Source organism: Haplochromis burtoni, unplaced genomic scaffold, assembly GCF_018398535.1.
Source record: "Haplochromis burtoni strain Fernald_Lab_line unplaced genomic scaffold, NCSU_Asbu1 Contig_636, whole genome shotgun sequence".
Lineage (NCBI taxonomy): Eukaryota > Metazoa > Chordata > Actinopteri > Cichliformes > Cichlidae > Haplochromis > Haplochromis burtoni.
Window position 1 is genome coordinate 50694 of NW_024582997.1, and position 10392 is coordinate 61085.

At 45.1% G+C, this 10392-nt stretch overlaps 1 protein-coding gene across 1 annotated transcript in view; it reads right to left on the minus strand.

Annotated features, from left to right (window-relative positions):
• Nucleotides 1–9407, minus strand: part of LOC102304051 (S-arrestin) — a 15728-nt gene extending 6321 nt beyond the window's left edge. The window contains 10 exon segments of the mRNA XM_042214991.1: nucleotides 1236–1373; nucleotides 2785–2857; nucleotides 3545–3629; nucleotides 3747–3882; nucleotides 3959–4026; nucleotides 4232–4291; nucleotides 5221–5420; nucleotides 5786–5830; nucleotides 8055–8115; nucleotides 8706–9407. Of these exon segments, the coding sequence (XP_042070925.1) occupies nucleotides 1236–1373; nucleotides 2785–2857; nucleotides 3545–3629; nucleotides 3747–3882; nucleotides 3959–4026; nucleotides 4232–4291; nucleotides 5221–5420; nucleotides 5786–5830; nucleotides 8055–8115; nucleotides 8706–8753 (914 nt within the window). The 5' untranslated portion in view covers nucleotides 8754–9407.
• Nucleotides 9408–10392: the final 985 nt, after the last annotated feature.

Here is a 10392-nt window from a genome sequence, read left to right on the forward strand (position 1 = left end):
ACTGAAAACAGTGGAAACAGAACTCATGAAGTTAAATAGATGGTTTGTATTTAATAAAGTATCATTGAATGAAAGTAAAACAAAATTTATGTTATTTGGAGGTAGTAAAAGTAATATTAAAGTAGAATTGAATTTAAATAATGTTGAACTTGAAAGAGTATATGAGCCAAAATTTTTAGGAGTAATTATTGATGATAAACTTTGTTGGAAGCCCCACATAGAACATGTGAAACGAAACTTATCCAAGTCTATTTCTATTCTTTATAAAACAAGGCAGAACTGCCTTTATTTATTGTATACTTCCCTTTGTTTGCCTTATATGACCTACTGTGCAGAAATTTGGGGGAACACATACAAAACATATTTGGATTCAATATTTAAATTGCAAAAAAGAGCTATTAGAATAATAAATAAAGTTGGATATAGGGAGTCCACCAACCAGTCTTTTGTAGGATCGTCTATGTTAAAAGTCATGGACATTATATATTCTAAAACTTTAGAAATGATATATCGTGTGATGAAAGAGAATGTTCCAATTTGTATTTCAAGTATGTTTCAACTAAGAGATGGAAAATATGATTTGAGGGGGTCTTATAAGTTTGAAATGCCTAAAGTGAGAACCAATGTTAAGTATGTGTGTCAGTTTTGGGAGTGAAATTATGGAATGGACTTAATGATGAACTGAAGATGTGTTTTTCTTTGTCATTCTTCAGGAAGATTTTAAAATTTAGTATTATGCAAGGTTATAGAAATTTGGTTTGTTAAAATTTTTTGTGTTGATTTAATTTCTTGATTTATCATTGATTTCTTTTCAAACTGTTATACAACTTATTTATCAATGTTATTTTTTTTCTTGTTTAAGGATTTGATTACTTCTATGGGGGTGAGGGATAGGATAAGTATAAGCCATAAGGCTTCAGCCTATTCCTTTTTCGGTTTCTGTTTGAGTACTTTTATGTAAAATTATAATCTGTTTGACTGAAATAAAAATTTCAATTCAAATTCAACTGAGGCTCCATCACCTCGACGGCCTGACCGGCCTTCAGGCTCATCTGATGGAGTCTCCGGAGATCTCGTGAGAAAGCAGCCGGTCTGAACACTGTGTGTATTTTGCCCAGAATGCTCTGATGACAGATCTGTCTCACCTGCCAGGTTAAATCATGTGAACCTGTCCTTTAAAGAGCAGCCCTGTTTCCTGTCTAACACCATCATTAAAACCCCAGTGTGTCTCTGACATGCTCGATGAAGCCAGGTTGGTGTCCTCGTGTTTAAGTCGCCCATCCAAAGCGAGTCCTCTGCGGTCTTTGTTGTATGCCAGCAGAGGGTGCAGGGTGTACTCCTGCTTCAGACTGGTGCCACAAGGCACAGAGTCACTGTAACCGAAAACATAACATGATTAGAAACCTCTTGGTCAAACCCAGGGTGGTTAAAACTAACCCAGCTGACAGTGTGAGGTCACTAGGAGTATCTTTAGACCAGGGGTCACAACCTTTAAGACCCAAAGAGCCACTTGGAGCCGGTTTCCACGCAAAAGAAAACACTGGGAGCCGCAAATACTTTGTGACGTCTAAAATGAAGATAACACTGTACATATTGTTTTTTACCTTTATGCTTTGTGTGAACAACTAAGGTGTGCTGCTTAAATCCATGAAGTGCTACAGAGAAAACTACATTTTATTTATGTAATAAACACATTTCGAACTCTTAAAGAAATATAACAAAAGGAAAGCTGAACTACAATGATCCAGCAAACAGAAACTGCTGTGAGCCGCCCCCCTTATATCGTCTTTGGGCTTTTGGAGCCTTGACCTGACTTTTAAAAATAACTGAAAAAAAGCTCGATGCTGCTGAAAAATGAAAAGTAGATATTTAAAAAATTCTGCCTAAATATGTATTTTACCTGGTTAATGTGTGCGGCGGGGCGTGGCCTGCAGCACCGCTGCAGGGGAGGCGGACGCACCTGAGCGGCACCTGCAATCACGCCTCGCCGCCTTAAAGTCTGTGCTCTCTCTGCGGTTGTGTGTCGGGCTGTGAGCTGAAAAGCTACAGCCGGCTGTGTGCGTACAGCAGCCGTGTGTGAAAGTGGTCAATAACGAGATGCTGTAAAGCGTGTTCATGCAAACATCGTCGGGTCTGCTGTGATATGTTTACAACGGGACTTCTGCTCCTGAAGCTCTGCGCACAGTGAAGTCACTTCATCTTTACAGGACTGTAAGCTGTCGTCTGTGAGGCGTGAGCGTGTTTGTTTTAACATAGTTCACGGTGGAGCTGCTGACATAATGTGGATCCCAAGATCCATAATTGGCCTACCTGGGGTTGAAAGTCTCGATAAATGCAGGCGTTTTGGCGGGTACACCGGCTTCCGCCAGTGTGACGCTTATTTTGAGCGATGAAAAATAATAAAATAAAAATTTTTTTTTATATTTCAATATCACAATAATCTTTCAATTTAGAACTACAAGTTTAAAAAGAATTAATACAAAAAAAAATACACTTCAGCAAAATGTAATTTATTTTCCCAAACCACGCGGAGCCGCAGTACAAGGACTAAAGAGCCGCAGGTTGCCGACCCCTGCTTTAGACCAAGATGTATCAGGTACAACAGGGGCACATCTGTTTTTAAACAGATCAATGCAAAAAATTAAATGTACAGGAAACATCTTCCTTTTGAAAAAAGAAAAAATGTTCTGTCTGATCAAACTGAGACCATGAACGCAACTCCTGCTTTAAGTTCCCTCAGAAAATATTCAAAAGAAATATACTTCTGTTATATCCTTAACTCACCTGGTCTCCTCTTTGGCCACAGACTTGACGTACTTATCGTTGGAGTAAAGGATGACGTGGGTCACCTGCTCGACTAAGCACAGAAACTCAAAGTAAGCCACCGTGCTGCTGCAGACAGGGAACACACCTGTCTGCTGTCAGAGGCCTGCAGGTGAGGCAGCGTGTCACCGCCACAGACACCTTTCCTCATGTTTACAAGGAGCAGCTTTTCTGGTTAAACATCTCCTTAGGTCACAATTCAGTTTGGCCAATCGTGTCTGAGCAGGCTTTGGTTGCATGACTTTTTAAATTTATGCTAATGGAAGGAAGTGTTATCAGCTGATGTCTCCAGTCAACCCGATACCACTGCAAAGTGCGTATTAGACACGCCGTCCACTGTGTCCATTTTACCCTTTGCCCCTCCAAAGAGTGAAATGTGCAAGCGTGCAGTAAGCTGCAGTACCAGCAGGGGGAGACATTTTATTTAAAGTCATTATGTCTTGAAATAAATAAGCCAACAAAATAATGTAAATACATATTAGCTGCCTAGCTTAGATGTTTCTGGAGAGTAAGGACTCTGGAATGGACTTCATACAGTTTTTGTTCACTACAGACTTCTCGGCTTTAAATCAGTCGTCTCCCCTGATGGTAATGCAACTTCTGCATGCTTGTACATTTCACGCTTTCCTTTATAAAAGGAAAAACTGGAGAAATGATGCTTGGTGGCAGAGACACACTGCTCTACGTCACCTTAAGTACTCTGAAGCCAAACTGATGTCACCTGACAAGCTGATGTCTTTGATGTTCCTGCTGGACGAGTTGGTGATTTCAACATTGGCTTTGAGCGGCTCGCCGTGGTAAAAAGTCTGCAGACAGGTAAGCAGACAGGTAAAGTGCTTTCATGAGTACATCTGTGAGAGTCCTCCAGCTTTCAGAACCTGGTGGTTCTGGTGTCTGATTCAAAACCTGACTGAAGCTCTGACCTCTTTGGGCAGGCTCAGTTTCACATGCAGAGGTTTCTCAGACATCAGGAACTCAAAGGTTGTCTCTGCGCTGGGAAGCAGTTTGCTGTCCTCTGGACTGAACTGGATCTTACGGATGGTGAGACGGACAGAACTCCTGCAGAGAGGACGGAGGAACACGTGAAAGGCTGTCCATCGAGTCTTCAGACTGAGATCCACTCTGAGCAACTCACTGTTTGTCGATCTTCTCGTCCTGGTTCTCACCACAGAAAGCTTTCACCTCAAATTCCACCGCACATTTCTGTCCAGCACACAGAAACACACAGTTTGCACATTTACAGCTCGTATCAGTCATCGGGCGAATTGGCTGCTTTCAGAGGACTGCGTGACAACGCAGAGAGAGGGAAGCTGATGTGAAACATCAGTGTGTGGACTCTGAGACTTTGTGGTGCTGAAGCAATGTACAGATGAAGAACATGAAAGGCTGAGTGTAGTGATGGCGTTACCTTCCCCACGTCGGACAGTCCGGGCTGCAGAGTGATGGAGCAGGGCAGGTTGTCTGGAAACTGAAGCACATTAGACCGTCACGCTCGCCCTGTACGGTACCCGAATTAATTGGTACGTCTCATTCTAACCTCTTCAACAATAAACACAGGAATAGTAACTAATCAAGACAATCTATACGATTAGAAGAGTGAAACCCACCCCTTCCTCTGTAACTGCGCCACAGACACACGCTGGTGACTACAGAACAATGACCTCGCCCGTGTTCAGATTTCAGTCAGGTTCTCGGAGGTTCTCATACAGCTACAGAGAACCCTCCTCTTTATTTCTGAAAATTTCTTCCCTAAAATGTTAGATTGTCTTTCTGAACGGTTAATGATCATTAATTTCTAACCTCTCAGAGAACTCTACTCTTTTCTGCTCAAATGTGGACATCCATCCATCCATCCTATTCTGCTGGAGCCTATCCCAGATGTCTTAGGGCAAGAGGCAGGTTACAACCTGAACAGGTCGACAGTCTAGAGTTTCCAGTGAACCTGACCTGCATGTCTTTGGACTGTGGGAGGAAGCCGCAGAGAACCCACGCACACGGGGAGAACATGCAAACTCCACACAGAAAGACCCCTGTGGTTGAGTCAAGCTCAGGACCTTCTTGCTGTGAGGCAACAGTGCTAACCACTGTGCCACATTTCTAGTTTTAAAGAGAGTTTTAACAGATTTCTGAGACATTTGTGGGGGTTTTGTTATTCTGACTGGTGCTCTAATTTTTTATTCATTCTGTAATCATGTTTTCCTTTTTTACCTTGAGGATTTTGGATGACGATTTAGGCCAGATCTGCACTGGGTACAAAACCTAACACAACAAAAAGGACTCTATTCCAGACATGACAAATGTGGCCTTTCTGTTTTCTATCCTTGAACCTGATGGAGGGATTAAACCTCTTCCTCTAGCAGGGCCTGATCTTTCCAGATGTTCCAGGCTGTTCCTCACCTCGAAGAAAAAGGGGAAGGCGTTGTTTCCGAGCTTTCGCAGCAACTTCTGCTGGATCTTGGTGTGGGTGAGCTTTTCTTTGTCCTGCAGCTCGGGGTAAACCTGCCGGGTCACCAGGAAGAGGTCCCTCCTGAAGGCCACGCCCATCACATCCATGTCCTGACGGCCGTAGCGAAATGTGCACGACAGCATCACATACACTAACAGACACCGAAAAACAGGAATGAAGTCACACATCCAAGAACATGCTGCACCAGGAGAATCTGGCTCCATCAAACCTAAATCAGTGTGAATAGAAGCTGGAGAAACGTCTGTCAGAAGCTGCTTATTGTTCTCTGAGATCTTTTGTGTCGCACCCACCCCACACTGCAGAGAAATGTTCATCTGCACAGAAAGAAGCTTTCATTCAGTGAAATATGTTTTACACAGGAGCCACAGTCATAAGCCCTGTGGACCTCCTCCGGTAAAGCTGAGCTTCTCCACACTGACGGGCTGAAGGAGGGAGTCCCACGGCACCTCCTCTGGGTTCTGCCTTATGTTACTGCACACATTTAAACACACTGACCTTTCTTTCCTTTGAGCTGCACTGGGTCAATCACAATCACGCCATCTGTAGGAAACAGGAAGTGATCAAATCACAACACATTCCTGACTGTTTTAAAGGTTTGTCACTGTCCTCCTACTGGGCATGAGCAGAAATGGTCAACTACTTCCTGCTCTGCTACCATCCCCATATCCATGGCTAGTTTACAATTAGCAGTAAAACCAGTGAGTACTGTTCTTCAGTCTGTTCACTGCGGTGTATGGATCCCACAGCACAGGCCACCCCTTCTTCTTTAGCTCTCAGTGAAGGCGGTCGCACTTTTCTCCTCTCCTCCTTACCCTTATCTTCCCTGCTTAGCCTCTATGTCCTTGTCTTGTCTCGTGTGCATTACTTTCCCTGGAACAGTCTCTCACTGTCGTTCTCTAAAACCTAAAGAGAATTATGGATTTGATCAACTGGTCTCTGAATGCTATTGACACCCTTTTCTCAACGAGAAGTCTGGGCTCGGGAGAGCCTGAGTGCCCTGGAAGGACTTTCCCTGCCGGGTACACGATGGACGGGTGGCAGAACTGGAGGGTCGTGTGCCTGGCGGGACTGTCGATCGAGGACGCTGAAGATATCTACCTATTCGGAACCGTGATAACAGGGTTCTTGCTGATCGGAGTTGGCTTAGCCCTGGTTTATCGGAGAAATAAGAGAGCAGAACCGGCTGTTCAAACCCCCCCAAGGCTGCCCGCTGGGATTGAAACGGAACGAGGCGCGACCTCTCACAACGAACGTAATATGGTCAACACCTTGGAGACGCTTGCAGCTGCTGTGAAGGCTCAAAATAACACCATTGAGTGTATGAGGGGAAACAGAGAGAGGCCTGCTCAAAATGAGACCCTTGAGCGACAGTTGGAAAACATCACGGAACGGATCACTGCAGCTGTGAGGTCTCAGAATCAAAAGAACGACAACACCATGGAACAGAAGTTTGATACCATCATGGGGAGGCTCGCGGCTCTCCAACGGGAGATCAAGAGACCAGTGTGGGAGTGTTAGGGCAGCCTGAAAATTCTCCTGGGCTGCTCGCATGGAAATTTACAAAATCAACATTGAGATTGTGGACCCCATCACCCCAGCTGCAGGCCCAAGGCTGGAGCTGAACAATCACTCCCTGATAACGACTGTGTTACGGCTATTCTTCCCGTCCCATGCAAGGACACCTGGATTGGCTGGAGGACTGTTTACTTAGCCTGATAGGCCGAAGGACACTGTCTCAGCTAAACTATGGACACGCACACACCCACTTACACTGATATGTACACACTGATCCCCCCTCCCTTTCCAACGCCTTCGATGCTTGTGCCCTCCCGGGGAAGATAGCAGTCGACTGGACCAGCACAGATGCTGCAGGACCGGATGCGCTGTCTACACCGGCTCTCTCTCACCCTTTACCCGCCCCTGTTGCTTGTCTTGTGTTTCTATGGTGTATTGATAGTCATGTGCTTTTGTGCTGAGGTGTTTTTTCTGTTATCAAACTGTTCTCCCACTAGGAGCTCAGTCTGAGTGGAGTTTTTTTTTTCTCCTCCTCTTACCTCATGTTATGTATTTTCGTTGTTTTTTCCTATCAGCCTACCTTCTGACATGTCTGCCCAATGTGATGTTTGTGTAAAGTTGGTCAGAAGGTTCCTTTGTAAGTGCGCATGCGCCATTAGCGTGCTGCCTGCTGTAACCCTGATTTCCCTCGGGATGATTAAAGTATTCTGATTCTGATTCTGAACATTCACCATGAGCGCTGTGTGGTGGAGAAGCTCTGTTTAAAGAGTCGGTCCTGGGTCTTTGACCCAGTTTGGAGTGAAGTATGGTTTGTGACTCAGATTTCATATTCTAGCTCTGTCTTTATTTCTATATTTCATAGTGCTCTGAATTTTTCATTATTCACATTTCTAGTTCTATGTTTCTTGTTCATGTTTGGTGTCTTCGTTTCTGGTCTGTCCCTGTCTTGTACCTGTATCTCTCTCCTTCTCTGGTCTGTCTTTGTGGCTCTTTACTGTCGTAGTCCTGTCTCTGTGTTCTGCTCATTTGTCTCCACAGTCTGTCATGTCTCCATGTTTTTCTTCCCCAGTCTTTGTGGGGTCCTGACAGAGTTTATGCTTTTTTCTCTCACAGGGCTCAGCACATGCAGAGATGTCATGAAGACATAGGCCTGCATCTGTCAGTCCCCCATCTTTAAACATTTTCAAGAAACATTTTTCAATCAGTAGCAAAAGCAGAGCGAGAGCAGGTAGTTAGCATCAGGACTCACCGACTGGATCCACAAAGTCGCAGTGATCCACAAAGTCCCTCTTTGCCATGTAGACGGTCACCTGAAAACACACGAGGGTCACGTAAGACTCAGAGTCTGCAGGAGCTCCACATTCACTCTAAGCAGGGTGGACCATCACATGTTTGCAGAGGCAGAAATGACAGCACAGCTCTGAGTAGAGGTTTTTATTTGTGCTTTTAGTTTCCCACAGACCGGGAGCAGGAGGTGCATCGGTTCAGTTCATCGATGGAGTTAATGTTTTTGAACCTTTTCCCATTCTGAGGTCAGAAATAAAAAACCCTGAATGTTTACCCGCAGGCAAAGCAGACATTAATATTACAGTTACTCTGTCACATGTCAGTTCAATTTGGATTTCAGCACAAAGATGCCATCGCAACCCAGAGGGTCCGGATTAACAACCTGGATCCTGTTGCACACAGAGCGGTGGAGCAAGATCAAGGACCAGAACTTTATGGATGCCTTAAATGGTGCCCTGAGTACAAATCAGCATCCTTTCAGTGCTGATGTTTCTATTAGGGGGAAACTTTAGTCTCTCCAAAAGGAACTTTGATATGACCTCTGCTCTGGGTTTCTAAACCACATCTTCTCCATGACTTATGATGTCGATGCTGAACTATCTTCAGAACTTACCGACTTGTCACGGGACACCTTTTTAAAGACGACGTGCTTGGGACTCATGCTGAGTGTTGGATCTTGACCTGCAGCACAGAGACATTCACATATCAAACGTTTATCATCTCAAAGTTAAATTGCACACAGCCCTCACACCTAAACATCCACTCGTACATCTATGGATGATTAAAGCATCCCAGTAATATGACCAACTGAGAACACAGGCAGCAGATCTAACGCAGTTTTCTTTAACATTGTACAGACATGAAAGAAACTCCGACTAATAAGAATAATAAAAAAGATCTGGTGGATGGAGCACTCCAGCTGTGGTTTCGGTGGGTGATGGTCTGGGCTGTACTCGGGTCAGTTATGGAGCCGTGCTGCTGCAGGCTGTGCTCAGTGAGATTTCTTCATTGTCTGGAATCACAGACGCTGTCCAGACAGAGAACATTCTCCTACAGCTGCAGATGTGCCTCAGCATTAATGACGCCATCACAGATGTGCCAGCTACCCCTGCACCTGCTCGCAGGAGGTGGGGGAGTTTCTGGATCTTCGTGTGGATGCAGTGATGTGCTCCACTCCTGTTCCATGTTGCATCCACCAACACAAACCAATGCCCACCAACACCAACCAACATCTACCAGCATCTACCAAGATCCACCAAAATCAACCAACATCTACCGACATCTGTCTATGAAGGTTCTCAGTCATCCAGGTCATCAGGGTGGTTGTAGCTAAGGTGGTAGAGCAGGTCATCTACTGTTCGAAAGGTTGGTGGTTCGATTCCTGGCTTCCCCTAGTCTGCATGCCAAATATCCTTGGGCAAGATACTAACCCCAAATTGCTCTCCGATGCATCCGTGTGAGTGTGTGTGTGAATGTTACTTAGAAAGCACTTAGAAAAATGTGCTTGTGTGAATGGGTGAATGCACAAGTTGTGTTAAGCGCTTTGAGTGCTCAGAAGAGTAGAAAAGCGCTATATAAGAACCAGTCCATTTACCATCGTAGTCTAAGGAGCTTGGAAAGAAAAGCGTTTGTTGGTGGATGTTGGTTGATCTTGCTAGATTAAGGAGGTTGGAAAGAAAAACTGGACTTCTTTAAGTTGCTTTAAGACGTTTCACCTGTCATCCGAAAAGCTTCTTCAGTTCTAAGAGTCAAATGGTGTAGAGTCCCAGGTTTTAAACCCTGTGGGAGTGTCCCCCCACGAGGGACAAAGGACCCCCTGATGATCCTCTACCTAATCACATGAGCCAAGGTGTGAAAACGGGTGTTCCTCACCCTCTGGAACACAAACTTGGAGTAATCAGGACCCTACACCACCGGGCAGAACATGTTCCCTCTAAGCCTGAGGGAAAAAAGAAGGAACACACACATGTAAAGGAAGCACTTTGTCAGGATCCTGGGTCGCTCAGACCCAGGATCCCAGGGCAGTCGTGGACTGGTGATATTATATGTATTTTTGGTGTTGCTGCTGCTCTTCTCCATGCTTGTAGATGTGTGTGTGTGTGTGTGTGTGTGTCTGTGTGTGTATGGGTGCAGGTGTGTATGTACACTGGTTTACAGGCACCTTCAGGCCTGGTGGGTGTGGCCCGGGAAGGGGACTGGCCACACCCGAAGCTACACACCTGCCGCTGATCAGGGCTCGTCGGGGGAGCTACTTAGGAGAGTCTTGGAGCTCCCACCGACGCGGGATCATTCCATGAGAC